At 35.8% G+C, this 23,691-nt stretch overlaps 2 protein-coding genes and 1 non-coding gene across 4 annotated transcripts; 2 read left to right on the top strand and 1 right to left on the bottom strand.

Moving 5' to 3' along the window:
- The first annotated feature begins 720 nt into the window (after window positions 1-720).
- On the top strand, window positions 721-7,993 carry LOC105952833 (pyruvate kinase 1, cytosolic). 2 transcript variants are annotated; one of them, XM_012976409.2, is made up of 17 exons: window positions 732-959; window positions 1,105-1,201; window positions 1,296-1,393; window positions 1,700-1,855; window positions 2,958-3,035; window positions 3,419-3,550; window positions 3,987-4,067; window positions 4,154-4,225; window positions 4,351-4,440; window positions 5,780-5,924; window positions 6,092-6,180; window positions 6,498-6,593; window positions 6,726-6,793; window positions 6,895-6,994; window positions 7,214-7,267; window positions 7,418-7,477; window positions 7,570-7,993. In XM_012976409.2, the coding sequence occupies exons 1-17, from the start codon at window positions 891-893 to the stop codon at window positions 7,720-7,722; spliced, it is 1,638 nt and encodes a 545-aa protein (XP_012831863.2). In that variant the 5' UTR covers window positions 732-890; the 3' UTR covers window positions 7,723-7,993. The 2 variants fall into 2 exon arrangements, with proteins under 2 accessions (XP_012831864.2, XP_012831863.2); XM_012976410.2 differs by lacking the exon at window positions 7,214-7,267 and having other exon boundaries at window positions 721-959.
- Window positions 7,994-8,679: 686 nt separating this feature from the next.
- On the top strand, window positions 8,680-8,752 carry TRNAR-UCU (transfer RNA arginine (anticodon UCU)). Its single transcript has one exon. It is a non-coding gene; the product is annotated as a tRNA-Arg (tRNA).
- Window positions 8,753-21,585: 12,833 nt separating this feature from the next.
- On the bottom strand, window positions 21,586-23,483 carry LOC105952762 (sequence-specific DNA binding transcription factor). The gene has a single exon (XM_012976342.2). The coding sequence runs from the start codon at window positions 23,139-23,141 to the stop codon at window positions 21,708-21,710; it is 1,434 nt and encodes a 477-aa protein (XP_012831796.2). The 5' UTR covers window positions 23,142-23,483; the 3' UTR covers window positions 21,586-21,707.
- Window positions 23,484-23,691: the final 208 nt, after the last annotated feature.

The following is a 23,691-nucleotide window of genomic DNA, read 5'->3' as shown; positions in this document are numbered from 1 at the left end:
ATAATTATTTTTAAAAGAAATTTTCCTATTTTATTGCAAAGGACAAATCAGCCAGAAAAATTAATAGGGGGGTTTAGAAAAATAGGACTTATGACTTGGACTAGGACCTATACAATCTTAGAATGGAGGGTTTATAAAAAATTACCTCTATTACTATAGGCTGAAGCTCACATATCATCAGACTTTATTACTTTAATTGTATGATAAAATGGCTCAAATCGATTCAACTCAATAGAAATCAAACTCGACTCAAATATAATCAGCCAAGCCATCAAGCTTCAGTTTGGTGCGACTCAATTGCCGGTCCTACATAATAGTATCGGAACCTTTTGTACAGTCAGATTTGGTGAGAAGTCAGAAATAATCATTTGAAGTGCGCGTGATGCAAGACCATATTATAACATGCAAAATTAAGTGGTTTTACTAACAAAGGACTTTAAAACATTTCCCATTTATTTCCATTTTTTAGTTGTAGTTCATAAATCCATATTTATAAATTATTATACATTATGCTAAATATATGTGTGTCATAATTAGATTAATTATTAAAATATATCTTTATATAAATAGAAGGAAACAATAAAGTCATAGACACCATTTGTAAAAAAAAACAAACAAACAAATAAATAAATAAATATCTAGTGGAATAATCTCACACATCACACACACATGTTAACATCAGACCTAAACCAAAAGGCAAAAGAAGGAAATGTATATAATAATATTATAATATAATATTAACAAATAATTAAAGGAAACCTGTTGGCACTAGCAGTATAGTACTGTTTTTTAAAGAAGAAAACCACAAAACCACTCAATTTCTTCTCTTTCAAGCATTCACAGAGAGAGAGAGAGAGAGAGAGAGAGAGAGAGAAATCAATCCAGCAAAAATGCATTCGAATCATTTGCTGCTCGAGGAGCCAATCCGGATGGCTTCCATACTGGAGCCATCCAAATCGGTGAGTATTTTTTTTTTTTACCAATAATTGTTGATTTTGGAAGTTGTTAGAATTTATACAGATCTATATACATATAATTTTTGTATTCTGAGAAATGATTGGGGTAATTGATGATGAGTGAATTTGGTGGTGTTGTTTGCTGCAGAGTTTCTTCCCTGCAATGGCGAAGATCGTCGGAACGTTGGGTCCACGCTCTCGATCCGTCGAGGTTATTTCCGCTTGTCTTAAAGCTGGAATGTCTGGTAAATTGAATTCAATTCCTGATTTTTTTGTTTTTGCTTTAGGTTTTTTTGTTCAATTCTTATTCAATTATTATTTTTTTTTTATTGCGAGCAGTGGCCAGATTTGATTTTTCGTTGGGTGACGCTGCGTATCATCAGGAAACTCTGGAAAATCTGAGGACCGCGATTAAGAGCACTAAGAAACTCTGTGCTGTATGTGTTTACAGATTTATTTGTGTAGTTTCTTTTTTTAAATCCAAATACTCATGCAGTTTTGACCTTTTTTTGTACTTCTGAATAATCCCGATTTTTTGGCTTCTACTGTTGTCTGATTATTGTTTAATTTGGGTGGTATGGAGTAGGAGTTGAATATAGTAGTTCGATTTAGTTTTCCGTGGTTCGGTTTTTGATGCTATGTATTCAATTACACATGTTCGGATTTTAGAATTTGATTTCTTGTTCAGTCGATATGGAAATCTTAATTGATATGGAATTTGGTTTCTTGTTCGAATTCTGCAGGTTATGCTAGATACCGTGGGCCCGGAATTACAAGTTGTTAATAAAAAGGAGACGACTATAACTCTTAAGGAAGATGACAAAGTTATTTTGACACCTGATGAAGGTCAAGAAGCTTCATCTGAAATTCTGCCAATCAACTTTGCTGGACTTGCTAAGGTTCAAACGAATTCCCTCCTCTTTATTGTCACGTTGTATCTTTCTGTATTACGGATTTTTTTTAAAGTATGCTGTTTTCCACACTGTTCTGCCACTAATTACAGTTTACTGAAAAATGGATTATATTTTTTCTGAATCTCTAATTTTTGTGTAAATAATCAGCACAATATCATCCTTTAGTATGCCACTATTGTTTCAGAAGCTCTGTCAAATATTGTATCCCAGCTACCTTGTTCATATCATGTGCCACATGAGAAATGATTTTTGACTTTTGCAGTTATCAAGAGATATATTAGTGCCGTTTTCTAATGAAGCTGCAAAGTGAAGGTCATACATATCCTAGGTTCATATCTGTGTAGTCTATAGGCAAGCAGGGGCAATTAAAAATTCAAAATCTGAAGTTTTTCGTATTTTTGGGAAAAAGTCATTTTGAAATTTAACCTTATTTTGTGGATATCCATAAAAGGTAAAAAAGAATAAGGCATTGCTGAGACGATGATTATCTGTCAATTCAAGGGATCTAAAAGAGTAATTATATATTGGTGATATGGTTGATGAAACTATAGGTGGTCAAAATAGTGATTATATTGGTGAAATATAGATAAATTGACGTTTTTTTATATTTATATCCTGCTAACACACAGTATGAACGTATGATGCAACAAATTTCGACGGTAGGGAAATATGTGTCAATTGTTATCAGTCAAAAAGAATTTCATTTTGTAGCAAGAAATTTTAGATTTTGACGCAAGTAATTGTTGAGAAGCTTGATTCTAGAGCACTTGCTAGAGCAGTAGGACAACAATATTGTATTTATTATACTATACTCATTCGGGATCCGTCTAGTTAGAGAGCTCATGTTTCTGTAACTTCTAAAACACAGTTGTACTATATCTTCAAATAATTGATGTCCTATATCAAATGTTCTAAGACTGCTGTCATCCATGAGTTAGAAATATGCCCTTCAGTGCCTGATTAGCTAGATTATATCACATGTATGATCTGAACTAAAATAGGACTCTTTTACGGTAGTTTCGTGGTCTCTTTTTGATTCTAATCGAGTATCTCTACTCATACTAAGTTTTCTTACTCGTACTTGCAGGCTGTGAAGAAGGGAGACACCATTTTTATTGGCCACTACTTATTTACAGGAAGTGAAACAACTTCTGTATGGCTCGAGGTATTTGAATTAAATTAGTATGGTTTATTTCATGATTCCATCTATCCTTTTGAAGTTATTATTCCCCTCACTGTATTTTACTTACTCTTGTGAACATTTTGTTTTGTTCTTTTCTTTAAATATTTTCCCTGAACAACAAACTAGACAAATCCTTGCACGTTCTATTTTAGTTCATTGTGTTGAATTTCTTGAAGCATGATATTTTTTTCTTCAATGTCTTCTTATCCTATATCTGGTTCCCATGTTTCCCTTTTTTCGTCTGTATTTTGAGCACTTCCTTGATATGATAGGAGGAAACCTGGAGAATGGATATATAATTTTGGTTTTGCTTTGGCCTGTGAACAAAGCATCAGTTATTTCATTAGTTTTTTTTTGTTGGGCAGGTAGATGAAGTAAAAGGCAATGATGTGGTTTGCGTAATCAAGAATTCTGCAACATTGGCTGGATCATTGTTCACATTGCATGCTTCTCAAATTCGCATTGATCTGCCTACTTTATCTGACAAGGATAAGCAGGTTCGTATTAGAACAAGTTTCTGTTTGTGCTTTTCTCCGCCTGCTGTCTTTGTTAGGGAGGTTTCCAAAAAAAATATTTTTGGATTTGTGGGTTCCAGCCAATGAAACAAATTTGTACATCAATGAAACACTGAAAGACTGACACCTGATTTTATGAAAATAAGTAATTTACGTTCTGCACGTGAATTAGACTAAAGATATTTCCTATTGCCACCTTTTTCCTTGTGTGATCCCTAAACCTCATGCATTTTCATTAATAATTTTGTGAATCTTACGGTTTGTTATTAATCACTAATATTGAGATCCATGGCATTAGCTCGATTTTCTCATGTTTACTTGGAAGCTTACATTCTCTCGTCCTTTTCTTTTCATACCTGCTTTCACCTACTCTTTGACTGAATGAGTTGCATCTTATAATATTTTTGTTTTACTTCAGGTCATCAGTTCATGGGGTGTGAAAAACAAGATTGATTTTCTGTCTTTGTCTTATACACGTCATGCAGAGGATGTCCGTCAGGTAAAAAGAAAATCATTTATTTATTTGTGATCTGCCTTTTTACAGTTTCCTGATCAACTTGCTAATATGCCTTCTTTTTAGTGCAGACCCGTGAATTTCTATCCAAGCATGGTGATCTAAGTCAAACTCAAATCTTTGCTAAAATTGAAAACGTAGAGGTGAGAAATCTAAAGACTGTTATTATTGTAACTAAAGGAGGTTACATTGAAAACATAGGTATGATTTAAATGAGGCAGCGAACAATAGTTAACCAGTTTACTTCTTTGGCTCCCTCATTTTGCAGGGTTTAACCCATTTCGATGAGATCCTACAAGAGGCAGATGGCATTATCCTTTCTCGTGGAAACCTTGGCATAGATCTTCCACCTGAGAAGGTTAGTTAGTTATATGATGATTGGTTAGGGTTGGATCTGTATATACTTGTAGATGTATGATTGATTATTACTGCTAATCAACTCATGAATGAAACATACTTTTCTTCAAGAAGTTGAAATTGGCACTGCTCCTGTTGAATTATTTATTTAATTACATTGAAGAGAGAAATAAGTTGTGCCAGGTAGAACGTGTCATGAATGATCTATACTTGTGGATTTTCTTACAGATAAGTATGTAAAACGACTGATTTTGAAACTTTCATGCGGCTTTATCTCTGACTTACGAACTACGCCAACTTTACATTTTCTACTTCAATGTCCTGACGACCTAACTGCTGAACTTGTTTCAGTTACCTTTTGAGTTTGTCAAGATCTTCTCCTCTTTTAAGTTGCCTACCTATCGTAAATACTCAAATCAACGTAGCTATTCTGTCTTTTTTCCCCTTCTCTTTTTTCCCTATTCTGTCTTTTCTTTGAGCTGGCTCATGTTTCTTAAACATTTTCTTGGATGAATAGATGCTCCAACTGGATAAGACCTAATAATAATTTGAAAACAAAAGAATACTTGACTAGTGTCTTCATCTAAGTTAACTCTTGTTCATGTCATATGGTAGTCTTATGGATAACTGTGTCTTATTCTTACCCGGTAAATTGACAAACCCAGCCAATATCCGCTTGAGGTTTGCATGTGAATTATTGTCAGGAACGTGTATTAATTTTCAAAATAAAGGAAATAATTATATAAGTAGTGGTTGTTATAATATTATATTCTCATACTTCTGAACCTCTCAGTTACTTCGATTTACACATAGATTCCTTTTACGTAATGATACTCGATATCCTCTTAGGTTAGACCTCCTCGGTGCATGTGACAGACCCACAGTACATCTTAGGTTGATTAATAATTATATATATCTGAGTAAAATTGATAAAAGATATGTGGAATCTTAATTTACCAAAATCGAAGAAAACTTGAAGATTATAAGGAAATCTCTAAATAGTTATATCCTCCTCACCCACAACTCGCAGTAATCACCACCAACAGCATCCCATGAGTCACCAGGTCGATTGCAGGTCAACAGCTATCAAATATCACAAACAAACATATAGGGCCACTAGCCTCAAAGTGTGTCTGTCACACAAGTTTTTGTCCCCATATACTACCATTCACAACTATTCATAAACCTTTTACCGTACATATGTCCATGTGAAAAATAAATAAATTATGTACTGATTTCCGTTTGCCTTTTTCATGATAACGCTCTTATCATTTTCTTAAGTCAATCTTATGTTACCTGTCTCCTTGCAATTTTCAAGAAATTTTTGTCTGTATTTGTAGGTGTTCTTATTTCAGAAGTCTGCTGTTTACAAATGCAACATGGCTGGAAAGCCAGCAGTGGTAACCCGTGTTGTTGATAGTATGACAGACAATCTAAGGCCTACTCGTGCCGAGGCAACTGATGTCGCTAATGCTGTTTTGGATGGTGAGTCGCTGTCCTAAATTGCCTGAAGTAAATTTATTATTTATTCTTAGGTTATTCTTTTAAATATTTCTTGTGTTTTTAAGTGTTGTCATTATTTATTGCTTGATTTTATATCATGTTATGTTCAATTTTATATTTACTTATTACCAGAGAACATTATATTTCAGGATGTGATGCCATTCTTCTCGGAGCTGAGACCTTACGTGGATTGTACCCTGTCGAAACTATTTCTACTGTGGGCAAAATTTGTTCTGAGGTGAGCACACATGGTTATTATCATCTAATATACTTCCGCTTCTAAGTCATCTCTTGCATTATGTGCATTTTATTAGTTTTATAATTGATATTATTTTCCATTTTTGTTAAGCCTTTCCTTGTTTGATAGGGTGTGTTTGCTGCTTTTTATTATAATATATTTTTTTTTTAATTCTTGGCATTATGTTCTCCTTGGAACAAGACATTATGCAATAGGAACCTCAGCTGTAGAACATTACCTAGTGCTTCAAACATAAATGTAACTGAATCAACAATAATCAATAACGATAACTGCTGTTTTACACATTGGTAACTCAGGCTGAGAAGGTTTTTAATCAAGACCAATACTTCAAGAGGACTGTAAAATTTGTCGGCGAGCCCATGTCTCACTTGGAAGCTATTGCATCTTCTGCGGTATGTTGCCACAAAAAGTGGAGACAAATATCAGATAAATAAAAAAAACTCGACTTGATGAAAATTATGTCATCAATTTTCTTAGTTCAAGCATGTTCCTACGATTTAATTGCTTCTGTGCATCTCATTTAGGTCCGGGCGGCCCTTAAAGTGAAGGCATCTGTTATCATATGTTTCACCTCATCTGGAAGGGCAGCTAGGTAATTTAGCAGTTCTCGATGTTCCTGTATCTAGATATCTTCAAGTATTTATCTATTTGCTGATTTTAACACGACTTCAATCATTGTCCTGTTAAATGCAGATTGATAGCAAAGTATAGGCCAACAATGCCTGTTTTATCTGTTGTTATCCCTAGGCTCAAGACAAACCAGCTGAAGTGGAGTTTCAGTGGTGCATTTGAGGTATATATTCTTTTCCGAGATGATATTCTATCTTAAAAGTACTCGTTATCTGTTATTTGCAGAATGGGGCTAGCAAGGTACTACTGTTTGGCCCAAAACTCAAACTTTAATGGCTCTAATATAAGAACAAACAACACGTTTTTTTTTTTTTTTTTTTTTTTTTTTTTTTTTTTAAAGAGTCAGTACAAAAGAGCATATACGCATGATACTTGTTTTCAGGTAACAAACATGGTCAACATAAATTCAGAATCCCTAGACAGTTTTATCAGCACTGTAAGAAAATTCCTCTCATGCTATGATGTGCTCGATGCAGCATCTATAATTTAAGCAAACATACTTTGTGCAAACTATTTTTTTCCATGAAATAATCAAATCTCTTATTGTAATATTTTCCATCTAATGAATCTTTTACATCATCTTCAGGCAAGGCAATCACTTATAGTACGAGGTCTTTTCCCCTTGCTTGCTGATCCTAGACATCCAGTAAGTCCTTCGATTTACCGCGAATTGTTTTGGACAAAATATACTGCACTTCATCGTATAACAAACTCACTGTCTGTTTCCTTATCTTTCAGGCTGAGTCAACAAGTGCAACCAATGAGTCAATTCTGAAGGTTGCACTTGATCATGGTAAAGCTTCGGGAGTTATCAAGTCGCATGACCGAGTTGTGGTCTGCCAGAAAGTCGGAGATGCATCTGTGGTGAAGATTATCGAGCTTGAGGATTAAAAAAAAGAAGCCACGACTACGCCTTTGATCAAGCATGCCTTAGTTTTTTCAATTCTTGAATTGGGACAATCATGATGCAAATTACCATGAGTTTTGATGGCTATATCATATAGTTTAATATTTAAATCAATAAACATATTGGGCTAATTCCTTATGGGAATGAATTCGATTACGAGCCTTCTGTTGTTCTTTAGGCCGATGACGGATCTTGCACATTATGTAATTTTTTTTGAAAACTCGAGTATTGAAATGCTTCTCCAGAACCATGAAACTTATATGTTATTTTGTGATTTATTTATGCAGCATCGAAAATCGAGCCAAAATTCCGAATGTATGTTGGTATTTTTGATGCATAACTACCGTAGGTGATTTTAACAAAATAGTCTAGGCAAGAGTTTGACTTTTTTTCCGTACGATAATATAGCACTGCACCGGGGCTTATGGCTCCACGACAATGGTTTCCCATGATACATCGACCTTATTTCAAGATAATAGCACCACAAATCTCGAAATCTATGAACCCTTAAATCTATTTCGGTAATTTCATTTAATTTGGTCATTAAATAATTCTTTGTAACTTTTGTTTACACTGAGATTTATAGTGACCAATGCATCCACACTGAAAGCTCAGCAAAAACACGTACTGAACTCGTAAATAACTTGTTGTTTAACCTGATTTATAAATATATTATGTGTTTTGAATTCTTGACAAGTTTATCCCTTGATCTAGATTATTACCAGGGTTGGAGGACATGACATGTTTTGTTCATCAGACTGACGGCTGGTTGGGCGGTGGAATAAAAGGCTGTGGTGGTGGCCGGTGGAGTTTTACCAAGAAGGTGAGTGTGAGAGAGAGTTTGACTTTTTTCAATAAAGTCACATTTGTAATATGTTCGGTATGTTCGGACCGTAGTAATATTTAGATATATAAATATATTAAAAAGTGAAAGTCAAAAAGCGCCCATGGCCTAATGGATAAGGCGTCTGACTTCTAATCAGGCGATTGTGGGTTCGAGTCCCACTGGGCGTGTTTTTCCTTTAATTTTTTTCTTCTTCTATTATCGTTTATTTACAAAGTGGTTTCATCAAATTTTCTTATGAAGAAATCGAAAATAAGAAAATAAATAAAAATGATATTTTTAGAATTGATTTGGGAGCATTAATTTGGGCATAAATGTGTAGAGTGATTTGGGGTATGATTTTTGGAGAAAATTTTGGTGGATTATGTGTATAATTTTTTTTTAATTTGAATAATTATACTAATTAATAATTAGTGGGGGCATATATGGTTTTTCAGGCCCATTGGATTTATGTCAAATATCATTTACAAATAAAGATTTTTCAAGAAGTAAATTTTCAATGGAGGGTGTTTGGCATATAGCCCCATTTAATTTTGAGTACAATTTCGCTGTCGCCGCCGTTGACTTTTTTTACTCTCTTGCTTTTTCTTCCGGTTTTTGGCGTTGATTATTTCGAGTTATTTTCCTTTTCTTTTTCTTCTTTCTGCTGGCACTAACATGCGGTCAACGCCGGCCTCCGACGACGACGTTGACTTTTTTTTTTTCCTTCAACATCTTTTTGCTCGTTTAAAAATTAATATTGCTGTGGTTGACAGTCATATTAACTATATTAATGTTTAACACAATAATATTAACTATACTACATTTTAACACAGTAATATTGTTATATTACTCTCTAACACAATAATATTAACACAACAAAAATTACTATTATTGTGTAATATAGTAATATTAATATGCTTACCGTTCAACAAAGGGAATCATAATAAAAAATCCAAAGGAATTAATATTGATGTGGTTGACAGTAATATTACTGCCATCCACAATTATATTACTGTAACGACAGTAAAATTACCGTCGACCACAGTAATATTATTGTGTTTACAGTAATATTACAATAGTAGACAGTAATCTTATTACGCTAATCGACCAACAAATCAAACAAAACAAAAAGGCAAAATAAATAAATAATATGATGTGGTTGATAGTTATATTATTGTGTTTGTAGTAATTTTACCGTCAACAACAGTAACATAATTACGTTGACTTGTCAACAAATCAAGAAAAAAAAAAGGCCAAGAAAATAACAATATTGTTGTGGTTGATAGTAATTGTATTGTCAACAACAGTACAATTATTGTCATCGACATTATAATTACTGTTAATAACAGTACAATTACAGTCAACGTTCAGCGGTGGACGTAAATTTTCAACATAAGTTTCAACATAATATCCATAGTTTTATTTTGTACACGGGGTACTCCTAATTTACCCATATATAGTTTGTTTATTTTAGAAAAGGGTAAATTTTTCCATTCACTCGTTCCGTTAGGAATTACAACGGCTATTACTTTTCGGGGGTATTTGTAATTATTAATACCATGTGGATTTATAAGTTATTTAGTCTTAGTTCAGAGGAGTATCGTACCCTTATTGTACGGTTTATCATTAAAGAGAGTGGGGGTTGTCTAGGGTCCGAGAGAGGTTGTACTACTCGGACCCAAACGATTTAATATAATGCGTATAAAATATGTAGTAAAAAAATATAGTCGTTGATTTAAATTACGAACTAGTACGATCCAGTACGAACCTATTACTTTATAAATTAAAGTACGAACCCAATAAAAATAGATCGTACATAGGTCGTACTCCATCGTACTTCATGTAAAATTACTTTATTAAACTTACATAATTAAACCAGAGAATTAAAAGTAGGGTTAACTGCAATTTGCCCCTAACTTTGGTCGTTTTTGCTCTTTGTCCACCAAATAAAAAAATTTCCACGATCATACCTCAACTTACTAATTTGTCGTACCGATAACTAAAAACTCTATTTTTGACAAAAAAAAAAAAAAAAAACCAATTCAACTCCAATTTCATAATTTAAACCCCAATTTAGCCCAAATTCACCAATTAAATAATTTTTGACCCTAATTTCAATTTTGATCTGCCACCACCGGAGACCCACGGTCTCCAGCGTTGACTTTTTTTTTTCTTTTTTTTTTTTTACTTTTATTTTGTCTGAATTTTTTTTTTTCCGGTAGATCAACCGCAGAGTCTCCGGCTTTGAATTTTTTTTTGAATTTTGTTTTTTCTTAAAAAAAATATTTTAATTAATATTACTGTATTGGCTGCTAAATTACTTGTCCAGCAGTTATTTAACTTTCGGAAAGAGTAATTTAACTGTTAATTAACCTTTTTTTTCTTAAAAAAATATATTAATTAATATTACTGTTTTGGCTGCTAAATTACCGTCTCCAGCAGTTATTTAACTGTCGGAGAGTAATTTAACTGTTAATTGACTTTTTATTTTCTTAAAAAAAATATTTTAATTAATATTATTGTCTTGGCTGCTAAATTATTGTCTCCAGCAGTAATTTAACTGTCAGATACAGTAATTTAACTGTTAATTGACCTTTTTTTTTTTTTAAAAATATTTTTTCTTAAAAAAATATTTTAATTAATATTACTGTCTTGGCTCAAAATTACTATATCCAACAGTACCGGAAAATCTCAATTTTTCTCATATTGTCCTCATTCCCAAAAAGAAAAATCCCAGACGTGTTAGCGATTTCCGTCCCATTAGTTTATGTAATGTCGTTTATAAGATAGGTTCCAAAATGATCACTAATCGCCTCAAGAAAATCTTAAACGACATTATATCTCCTACCCAGTCGGCTTTTGTTCCTCAACGCCTTATTACCGATAATACTCTTGTAGCTTTTGAAATTACCCATCACATTCGAACCACTTCCAGAAAAAAGAAAAATTTTATGGCTGCTAAACTAGATATTAGCAAAGCATATGACCGTATTGAATGGAACTTTTTCCGAGAGGTGCTAGTCAGATTCGGGTTTCACAACTCTTTTGTTGATCTTGTTATGCTTTGCGTGTCTACCGTCACTTATTCTTTTCTTGTGAATGGTTCTCAGTGTGGTCACCTTCGCCCGTCCCGGGGCCTTCGTCAAGGAGACCCTCTTTCTCCGTATTTATTCATATTGTGTGCAGAGATCCTAATTGCGATGATTAAGCATGAAGAAAGTCGAGGCAAAATTCAAGGTGTTCAAATTGCGTCTACAGCACCAGTTGTGACAAACCTTTGTTTTGCGGACGATACATTAATCTTTTGCAGAGCGACTGAGAAAGAGGCGACAACACTCAAACAGGTCTTGGAGTAATTCGCAAGAGTATCGGGGCAGCTCATTAACCTTGAAAAATCAACTATGACATTTAGCCCAGGCGTACCAATGGGGCTGAAACAATCGATTGGTCAGAAACTTGGTTTTTGCATAGTTGATAATTTTGACAAGTATTTGGGGATGCCAATAAATATTGGACGTACACGTAAGGAGATTTTCAGCTTCATCCGAGACAGAATTTGGGCTCGGATTAAAGGTTGGGGCGAGAAACAACTCTCAAAGGCTGGAAAAGAGGTTTTAATTAAAGCAGTTTTGCAATCCATTCCGTCTTACATAATGAGTTGTTTCGTTCTTCCCTATTCCTTGATCCGTGATATAGAGGCATCGATTCGACGTTTCTGGTGGGGTGATGGAGTTAATAAGAAAATGAGCTGGATGTCGTGGAATCGTCTGTGTGAGCCAAAAAGTTTAGGAGGTATGGGGTTCACAGACCTGAAGAGTTTTAACATAGCTTTACTCGCAAAACAGGGGTGGAGAATTCTTACAAATCCCGACTTCTTATTGTCGAGATTACTTAAAGCACGGTATTTTCCGAGAACAGATTTTCTTAGAGCTTCAAATGGGGTGCGGCCCTCGGCCACTTGGAGGAACATTGTTTACGCAAAACCTTTTCTGGAAATTGGTTTAAGGAAGAGAATTGGGAATGGCAAAAATACAGCGATTTGGGGGGATTCGTGGCTTCAAACGGATGGAGCTTTTAAGGTTATAACGAAGAGACCGTTGCATTCGCCCTTCCCAGACCAAGTAGCAGATTTGATTGACAATTCCACAAAAAATTGGGACGAACAGCTTATTAATGATGTGTTTTGGCCCATCGACAAAGAGAGAATTTTGGAAGTTCCCATTGGAAATCTCGGAGCAGAAGATCGTACGGTATGGCATTATTCTCGGAATGGGAAGTTTAGTGTGCGAACCTGCTACCACAACACACGTGTTGCATTGCTACGCACAAATGGTAGGGTGCATGGCATTGGGAGTGCTTGTAATGGTATTCTACCAACGAATGAAGAGCTTTTCCGGAGAAAAGTAAGCACTAGCCCGTTGTGTCGACGATGCGGTTCACCCCGAGAATCAACTATGCATGTTATTGGTCACTGCGGTGGGATGAATAAAGTATGGGCAACACCTCCTTTCCATAAACTCGATAAGGTTGGCAAATACAATAACTTTTGGGTGTGGTTTGAACACCTTCGTCTGACATTGAACAAGGAAGATCTGAACCTTGCAATTGTCATCAGCTGGAAAGCATGGCATATTAGAAACCAAGAAGTGCATGAGTCGCCTAACACAGTGGTTTCGGACCTGGTCTCTTGGGGGAAGAATTATTTGACAGAATATCACATAGACAGGCCCATAATATTGCAAAACTCAGCAAGAGAGGGAAATGCAATTTGGTGTCCTCCTAACGAGGGTACAATTAAAGTGAATTTTAATGTGGCGTTTCCGACCGGAAAAAAGTTTTATAAAGTGGCGGCGGTGGCTCGAAACTCAATTGGGGAGTGTGTGTGGTGGAACGTACGGAAATTTCTAGGCCGACCGAGACCTGTCGATGGCGAAGCAAGAGCGGCGCTACATGCTCTTATGATAGCTCGAGAAAAAGAATGGAAAAAAAATATCATTGAAGGGGATTGCTTGCAAGTTATTAATGCACTTAAAAGTTCAGAGAGCAATTTGACGTCCTTTGGCGCTTTGATTGAAGAATGCCGTCTCTTTGTTAATTACTTTGATTCTTGTATATTTTCTTTTGTCAAACGAAATGGGAATTGCATTGCGCATACAGTAGCCCATCTTAGTGTAGATGATTATTACGAAGATGATCATCTTCCAACTCACTTGGCATCATTTGCCTAATAAAATGGTTTCATTTTGTTCTAAAAAAAAACAGTAATTTAACTGTCTGATACAGTAATATTACTGTATTAATTAGTTTTATCATCTTGGCCTGCATTATTGTTGTCTTCGACTGTAATATTACTGTCTCCGACAGTAATATTACTGTCTCCGACAGTAATATTACTGTCTCATGTAATAATATCACTGTTTGGGACAGTAATATTAGTAAAATTACTGTTCGGGAAAATAATATTCATAATATTACTGTCCGAAACAGTAATATTATTGTCCGAAACAGTAATATTAGTGTATGATACAATAATTTAGCTGCCAAGACAGTAATATTAATTAAAATAATTTTTTCTAAGAAAAAAATTTCAAAAAAAGAAAAAGTCAACGCCGGAGAGCGGCGGTTAACTGCGGTTGGCCGGCCGAAAAAAAAAGTTTTCACAAAAAAAAGTCAACGCCGGAGAACCGCCCGCCCGGTCAACGCTGAAATCTGGCCGGAAAAAAAAATTCAGAAAAAAAATTATTTTCTAAAAAAAAATGTTTTTTCAAAAAATTATTAAAATGGTGGTTAATGTGATATATTTGTTTAAATCCGGGGTCAATGTGTAATATTAAAGAAGTTATAGTATAATTGATGGAATTGATAAAAAATATATTATGGAGGGTATTTTAGAGTAAAGACATGGGGATGGATTTATTTGAAAGATTGTTGTTTTTGTGGACCAATGTGCATGTAAGTCCATTGTCATGTCCTTTTGCCATTTGCCCTAATTATTTATCATTATTAACTGTTACTTAAGTTTTAGTTATATGAGTTTTTATGTAATTTCACTTATAAGATAGGTATCGTACTTTTTTTATGGGGTCCGTACAAATCATACGTGTCATATTTTTATTGGTTGATTTTTAATCGTTTGAATCCGAGTAGTACAACCCCTCTCGGACCTTAGACAACCCCATGTTGGTTGTGATATTTTGAATGCTTAACCACATTACGAATGTAGTGTATCTCACTATATTATTTATTTATTTTGTTTGTATGGGTTACCTAGGAAAACTTTTGGAAAATTATCAATTATTATTAAAAAGCACTAATTTTAAATTTGTACTAAAAGAATTCAGAAAATTAGAAATGAATATTTTAAAATTGGACTAAAAAAACTTAAGGGTTAAACACAAATAGCAACTCTTTGCTATCATCACTGTCACATGCTCATATATTACAAATATGCGGCAAAACAGCCCACGTCGTCCATCTCTGTTATAAACGTTGTCCCTTTCAATAGTTGACCGACCATTGCACTAATCGTTGGACATTTTGGACCAAAATATTCCGTGATTGTGTATAAAAGGTGTGCACCACTCTTTATTCAATTTCTTTCCAATTTATGCCCTAATTTGCTTTCATAGCCCACTTTTTTACCCAAAATTTCTGAATTTTATAACTGGATAATTTTTATTTTATTTTAAATTTATATTATTACTCGGTTAAAAAATGTTTTCGAGCAGTTCAAATTCTCAAAATTGATATCTTAGGTCCAAATACTACATGTCATATTTTTCTGGAACCACTTTGATATGTCTTATTCGGCTAGCCCAATAAGCCTACAATTTCTTTATCTACTGGACCACAGACTTGATTTAGAAGAACACTATTACGAAAGCCCAATAACTTTCAAATAAGTTTGGACCCAACAAATTAACCTCAACTCAATCGACAATGTATAAATAATAATTTACTTCATTTATAAAATGTACGTTCCATTATTCACAACAATTCTAGAGCTTACATATCTCTACAATCTCCACGATCCATACATCTGACTTGAGCGTCGGAGGGGTTTCTGCCGGATCAACCCCCGGCTTAGTTCACGTGTGTTACTTTTGCAGGAACCTCATGACCATCCAGTTAGTGAGCTAGTGATCCGCTTTTCTCTCCCAACTCGTTTTACTACACTACCCAAGGTGATCTAAGTCTTTAGCATCATCACACTTGTGGTTGCCATCGGAGAGCCGCGATTCGAACATCCTGGACTGCAAATAATTCATGTTGAAAGCTTGCAGGATGTGCTAATTGAATTGTTAGTTTTTCATTTCATACTTTGGTGCAGATTTTAGTTTTAGTTTATAGCTAACAATTACTTATCTTCTCATGTATGAAAGTAGAACCAACGAATGCAAGTTTCTACATTGGATTGAGTATGAAATATGTAAAAAAAAGGGTTGAATATTGGGCAAGGATTTCAAAGACTTTTGGATTTAAATAAAAAAGATAAAATCAATACACTTGAAGCTGTCAATAAAACACTGAAGTTGAATAAATCGATTGAACGCAAAATCGATTTTTATATGATGATGAAGATACAAGGTATGGAAGAGAAACTCTAAATTTTGGCAAAGTAACAAAGTGAGAAATCATAGATGTTTTGGCAGGGATTAGAGCATCTCCTATCCATCACCAAATCCTATAATTATCATCTAATTTAGGTGTTTTTAGTCTCCCAACCTATATCTCGAAATCACCATTACACCTAAAATTATAATGATTTAGTTTAGTCTCCCACCCTGGTCAAACTCTATATCACTATATCCCTAAATCCTATATTTTCAGCAAATTTTTTGGTGAAAAAATTTTCATCTCCCACTCATCCACCATTTTACTCATTTTTTCCACCAAATCCTATTTTTCTATCAAATATAGAAGTGAATATCGGATTTGGTGTAATTAACACCATTTTATAATTAGTATATAAAATTATTATATTAAGTAATTTCATGTGATTACCAACTTATAAATATATTTATAGTATCTGAGAAATCCAAATGCGGAAGACATTGAAAAGTTGTTCCAAGTTGCAGAATACTGGTTTTCCTGGAATGTTGGGGAGTCTAGATTGCATGCATTGGGAGTAGAAAAATTGCCCAACAGCTCATGCATGGGCATATCGTGGACACAATAAATAATGCACTATCATACTTGAAGCAGTAGCGTCGCATGATACCTGGATATGGCATGCATTTTTTGGCCTCCCAGGTACAAATAACGATGTTAATGTCTTACAAAAATCAACTTTATTTCAAGCACTGACCAATGGTACATCTATACCAGTTAATTATTCAATCAAATGTAGGAATTATAATGTCGGCTATTATTTAGCTGACGGTATTTATCCTAAATGATCAACTTTAGTACAAGCCATAAGTGAATCCAAATGTGCCAAAAAAAAAATATTTCGTACAAAAAACATGAATCATATCGCAAAGATGTAGAACACGCATTTGGAGTTCTTCAAGCTCGGTTTGCAATTATTAGAGGAGCAACTCGATTTTGGAAGAAAGAAGACTTACATGAAGTCATGGTTGCATGCATTATTATGCACAATATGATAGTTGAAGAATAACGTATTGGATGTCTACATGAAAACCTTGACTATGAAAGTTTATCCACTGTCTCGCCTGCTAAGCAGCTTTCAAGAGATTTAGATAATACAAAATATGTTAATTTTCTTAGTCGACATCGAAATCTGATAAATCGAGGAGAGCATAATGTATTAATTAGAAGATTGGTAGCACATTTGTGAGATAAACGTAATCAAATAGATGATGTTGAAGATGATGATGATAATAATGGTGAATAAAACTCATCTGCTAATAAGGGGTACTTTTTCCTTGTTAGGCCAAGCAATGTTTTAACGACGCTCATATTATCAATGAAATATTTTTTTTGGCCAAAAGAATATTATAATATTTTTATAATTAACTTATGTTGTAATGTTTTTATGATTAATTTATGTCGTAAGGTTTTTAGGCAATAATTAATATTTTGGTAATAAAATAGACTAAATTTACAATTAACATTAAACTTATAATTTTGTAATATATTTGGTGAAATGCCATGGGAGACCAAACCAAATCATGTTCTCTATAAATGGTAAAATGGTGAAATATTAATATTTTATTATTTGGTGTAAAATTTGATGGAATTGGCGGGAGACCAAATACACTATTTTATCACTAAAAATAGAAAAAATATAGAATGTTATGATACAGGTGGGAGATAACACCATTTTTTCGCCACAAAAAATAGGATTTGGTGAAAAAATGGTTTCGAATTTATTTTTCGTTTTATACATAAAGTGGTTTAGAATTATAAATTAATTATTAGATTAGAGTTATATATTACGTATATTCAAAAAATATGATAATATTATATTGTTTGATGTGTCTTACCTTGTCATATATTATATTTAAACATTCAATTTTTTTTTAAACAAAATGGTATTAAAACATGACTCCCTAATATGCGAAATTGGCAACCTATTTATAAGTGCTAAAAAGACCTAAAAGAAACTAATACATAAACAAATCATAACCATAAAGAACTCTAAAATAATAAAAACATAATAAATACTAAATTAAAAACGTGCATAGTTAAATTAATTAACTTAATTTTCAAATCGACCTCTCGATTACCCTTCTTAACTCGCGTAGACATTAGGCTGTGCACGTGTATGCAATTAAAGCTCAATGTTGACACTGTTTCACTTCGAATATCTCTTCGCTCAAAACATGAAAGTTGTAGATCTTTCAGTTAGCTTCCCGAATCAATTTGAATTAGCTTAAATGGACTTCAGATGCGAGAGTTATAACTCAAATGGTAAACTCTGCCAGAATAGGCGAGAATCTCGAATGCATGGAATTCGACTTGCCCAACGAACTATCCTCTTCCTTTTTTTCAATTCCTCAACAACGACTCTTCAAAGGCCCGATTCAAGCCTTTATACTTCAATTCGAACACAAATGGCTCCATTAATCTCACTCGCTTTCTCTTCTTTCAATTCTTCATTTTTGAGCTTGCTAGGTTCGTATCAATATTATTTCTCCCTTCACATTTTCTATCTAGATCCACGACCATATCTTGAGGCAAAGCAATAGATTCATGAATATTTCTAGACATGATCATGGGCCGTTTCGGGCCGGTTCACTCCGGTTCGCGGTTCCCTTTTTCCGGAACCGGAACCGGCCCGTACTACACACGGTTCGGCGGGCCGGGTCGGCCCGCCGGTTCACTCCGGTTCCGGGACGATTTCGGGCCGGCCCGAAAATTTATATTTTGTATATATATATTTTTTGAAAATACTTGATGGATAAATAAATTAAAAGAATTAATTTTAAATAGGTAAAAAACAAAAGGAAATAAATAAAAAGACTAGAACTTAAGTTTATAAGAAAAAATGGGGTGTGGGTGTATTTATAGGAAAAAATGTGGGGAATTTTTTTCAAAAAAGAGCCAATAACGGCGGGTTCACGGGGCCGGTTCAGTTTTTTTTATTTTTTTTAATTTTTTTTTAATTAATTCGGGTGAACCGCCGGGCCGGCCCGGCAGTTCACGGTTCACCTATATCTAGAACCGGGCCCGTCCCGGGGACGACGGGCCGGTTCACTGGTCAACGGTTTGGGCCGGTTCCGGAACGAAAACCGGCCCATGGCCGTGTCTAAATATTTCTGCCTCTGAAGAATTGTAGGTAGAATTCTAGCCATTTGATAACTGTTTGTTTTGCACGATTTTTACTTATCGAATCTTCGAGTTTTGGTCTTTGTTCGTCCGAATTTTCGGCTTTATTTGTACATATTATGCGTTTCTTATTTTATTTATATTTTAGGTAAAGAGAAGCTATTTTTGCCAATTCAAAACGATATTGGAAGCGAAGCCGAGGATCAAACCAAACACGTCCAAAAATGCATTCTCGCGGGTTGTGGTAGTGTTTGGTATTTCAAGCATAACCTCCGGCTAACTTAAAGGTCTACAACTTTTGTGAAATGCGAAATTTTCAAATTCGGGCTAACAAAGGGCCAAAACAGGGTTTGAAGTTGACGCAGAGGCCACCCACGATCCACTCTTCCTGTATCGTGATCTGGGGTCACTTAAAGAACGTTTTTCGATCAAGACCCAGATCTCGATCCATCCTTCCTGTATCACGATATTGGGGAGGTCTCACAAAACGTTTTTTTTATCAAGAACCAGATTGCAATCCAACATTCCCGTACTGCAATCTGAGAAAGCGGTGCGCAGTTTTCGAGGCTGCCAGATCGCGATCCATAAAGCCCAGATCGCGATCTGGGCACATAAATCGAGACGAGATATTTTTCTTTATTTTCTTACTATGAATAGAAAGTCTCTTTTTCATGTTTGCATCTAAAGAACTCTTCTTCGGTTATTCTTCGATTTTTGCTTTGGTTTTCGCCAGTTCTTTGCGGGAATCTTCGACGAGGGTTTCGACTCGGTTTTTTCATAAGCTCTCTTTACATTTAGTTTATGATTTCTCGTGTTTTTCATTTTGATGCTATGTTTGTAATGAACTGGACATTTTCTTTTAGGAAAATGAAACCTTGTATATATTGATTTTGATTTCCAGATATGCGATATATTAGTTATTCTTTGATTATGTTTATGTTTTCTTGTGTTAAATTTTTTCGATTGTTTGGCCAACAGTTGTATTGATTGTAAATGGGAATGAACTCGAGAAGGATTTCTCGTTTGATTTTAGGAAAACATAGCTTGGGTTTTGGAAACGGAGACGTGATGCACCTCGGGTAGCCCTTAAGGACTTGACCTAAATGTTCTCTTAATATCAGGTCTTGAACGAAGACATCGAACCTGTGGGTAAACTCTAACTACACTAGAGACGGGGGTTAAGGTATTTTAGTGTATGGGTTAACGAATATTGAATTGACATTAGATTCGGACTTTAAGATCCCTATCAATAGTACACTGGTGGATTTTACCCTGGAGGACCGTTGTTTTTTTTTTTTCGTTTCCTCTTAGCTTCATTTCATGCCCCATTCCTTCATCCGTCTAGATAAAGTTTAAGATAGTATAATTACGGTACTTGATAAATTTAGGAACTTAATTCCTTGTGAATTGATATCTGAAATTCACTATTCTACAAAATGCAATACTGTATACTTGCGGTTTTTTCGTACGTAAATTTTACGCGTATCACCATATAAGAAGGCTCGAAAATTTTAGGAATAAGTCCGTGAGGCAAATAATCTCCCTAAAAAACCGCCACTAGATCATAGAAGTCATGTTTTAATGTTTCAACATCGGACGAAAAAATAATCAATGAATCCATCTTGACCTGAAGCACTATTAGCATTAAGCCCTTTAATTGCTTCTAGAATTCTACCAAATCAGGTAGCCTTGAGATTTGTTCATTAGTAGAGCATGATTCACTTTTGAGGTAATATGATCAAAGAGAGCATTGTCAGGGTGATAACAATAATTTTTTTTCTGGGGGGCGGCTGCCCCCCTTCCTGCCCCTTAGTAAATCCGCCACTGTTCGAGTGTGCAATTCGAAACATTGAAGTTCCAATGATGTACGAATCTCTGGACAACGCCATAATCATATCAACGTGGCATGAACGAATTATTAAGATGTTTCTATAAGTTTCCAATGCTTCTAAATATGTCGAACAAACTAGGCCGCCCACTGGAAACCTTCATAATTAAAGCATGGTTATTGATAAATCCATCTCCACGGGGGTAAAGATACAAGCAGGTTTATCGTTGATGAAAATAGGATTCTCCGTAGGAAGAGAATATGTATAGTATGGGGCTTAAACCATGTCGGAGAAGGTGAAGTAACTTGAGCAAAAGTACGACGAGCTGATGTGGCAGTGGGGATTCCAACCTTCTCATGCGAAAATGATGGTTCAACCACCGGTAAAGCAGCAATGAGGGCGACCCGACCAGGTTAGGGGTTATTGTTTACCGAGCGAAGGTGAGAGAAAGGACACTATTGTACAAAACTTGTGTTACTTTTCTAATTCAAACTTTGAATTAACAACCTCCTTTTTTTTGTTTAAGCCTAATATCTAATTCCACATTATTAACTATGAATAGCAGATTGATTAATTGAATTCATCCGGTTATGGAAGAGGGGTCGCTCTTCTTGTTCGAATAATAATGCTGCAACAAATCGAACTCCTTTTGTCGTATAAGTAGCACCATTCTCTCGTTCTCCAATTTGCGCCTCTCGTTCGTGAGCTTCTCCTTTTCCATCTCCCTCTCTTTCTTGCTACTGAACTTCAACCACTTCAACCGCTGCTTCTCAATCTCGAACGACTGCGACTGTATCCCCACGCTCTCCTCTTCCAATCTCATCAGCCTCGTCTTCATCCACCGCCTCTTCTCCATCGCACCCTTGGTCGGATCCTGCAACACCCTCGCCAGCTCAGCATCCAATTCTTGAATCAAACCCGAGTTCGTTAGTTCCGAATCACCCTTCCTCACCCTCTTCTTCGCCACGTCATCGTCCCTCGACCCCCCTCCATCGTCGTCTACATCATCGTCCACGTCATCATCCACGTCATCATTACTATCATCATCATTGCTCTCATCATCATCGTCATCATCATCATCATTATCCAATTTAGAACCCTTGTTAATAACCGGTGCATTTGCATTTTCTGTCGATGAGTGGAAACAGGGTTCCGTCTCTATAGGCGGATGGTGAAAACCGCCGCCACCTCCACCGCCACCGCCACTGCTGCCGCCACCGTGGGCGCAGCTGTTGTGATAAGCACACATCTCCCTAAAAAACAAGTGCTTGGAATTGAGCAACTTCTTCACTTCTTCCTTCATTTTGGGCGACAAATGATCCATCGAATCGAGGAGGGTCTGATTCTCGACGACACGACAAGAGGTGCCTTTGCCGAGAATGTCGTTAACCCGCTTGTACCTCTTGTTCAAATCGTTGAATTTGTCCTCACACTGCTGAGGCGAAACGTAGAACCCTCTCTCCATCATAGCCCGAGACACCGATTTCCACTTCCCCTTCTTCTGCAGAGCCCCACCGCCGCCGCCCTTCTTCTTGTCCACCCCCTCGGCGGCGGCACCACCACCACCAACAACAACCTCGTCGCCGATGTAGAACACCACCATGATCAGCAGCTTGACCATGTTGTCGGTCCACTTCATTCTCTGCCAGGGCGAAGTCATTTTCCTCTTCCCGTCGTCGGCGCTGTTATCGGCGGCGAATCCAGGCTCATCGTCGTCGCTCAGGGTCAGAGGTTGGGTTTTTGATTTCGGTGCAGATGGAGATGGGTATGTGTTTTGTTTGGGGGGTTGCTGCTGAGTTTGGGGGTGTAAATACTCGGCGGCGGCGGCGGCGTCGTGGTGGTGGCCGTAGGACGGCATGGGGTGGTGGTGCTGCGGCGGCATGAGGTGAGGATTTTGCTGATTCGGCGGCGGCGGCAAAGGGTGGTGGTGGTGGAGTGACATTTCTAGGCCCAACATACCGGGTTGTTGAACATTGGAATAAATTCCGGCGCCGGACATAGGATTCGATTCCATATATATATAAATATGTATATACCTTTTTCAAGAATTATATCAATTGCAAACAGACAGAAAAAAAAAAAAGATTCTTAATTGAGCAGAAACAAGAAACGCCGACCAATCTAATTTTACTGCATTATGAATTTGAATTTGTGGAAACAGGAAAATGAAATTAAATCTATAAAAGGGAAGAAATAAAATGTGGGCGTTTATATGAGGAGGTGCTGGTTTTTTTGGTTGTTGGTTTTGGGCAAGTTGAGAGAGAGTGGAAGAAACTGCCCATGGTTTTGTCGGAGCTTTTTTTGTTTGGGGGAGGAGAGAGAAAATGAAGAGAGAGAAAGTAGTGTACACAGGATTACGCAATCATCTACGTTCAATGCTTCTCTCCAACAAACCTTTTTCAAATTTGGAGCCTCATGGATGAATCTGGACCGTCGATGTCTAGATTCTGCGAAAGCAGTTAATGGCCCCTTTGAGGGTAATTTTGTACTTTTGCATTTATTAATATCTTTGGAAGAATCTACATTTATTTAATGAAAAAAAACACACATGTTTTCTAGTTCTT

Source organism: Erythranthe guttata, chromosome 10 (assembly GCF_056151865.1).
Source record: "Erythranthe guttata isolate IM_541 chromosome 10, IM_541, whole genome shotgun sequence".
Taxonomy (NCBI): domain Eukaryota; kingdom Viridiplantae; phylum Streptophyta; class Magnoliopsida; order Lamiales; family Phrymaceae; genus Erythranthe; species Erythranthe guttata.
The sequence above is the reverse complement of the archived record's forward strand: the minus strand, read 5'-3'. Positions and strand labels throughout refer to the sequence as shown.

Coding starts and splice junctions, on each gene's coding strand:
- LOC105952833 (XM_012976409.2), top strand. CDS start 891: ATGCATTCGAATCATTTGCTGCTCGAGGAGCCAATCCGGATGGCTTCC. Junction 4,068..4,153: donor ATGCAGAGGATGTCCGTCAG/GTAAAAAGAAAA, acceptor TTTTTAGTGCAG/ACCCGTGAATTTCTATCCAA. Junction 7,478..7,569: donor TTGCTGATCCTAGACATCCA/GTAAGTCCTTCG, acceptor CTTATCTTTCAG/GCTGAGTCAACAAGTGCAAC.
- LOC105952762 (XM_012976342.2), bottom strand. CDS start 23,141: ATGGAATCGAATCCTATGTCCGGCGCCGGAATTTATTCCAATGTTCAA.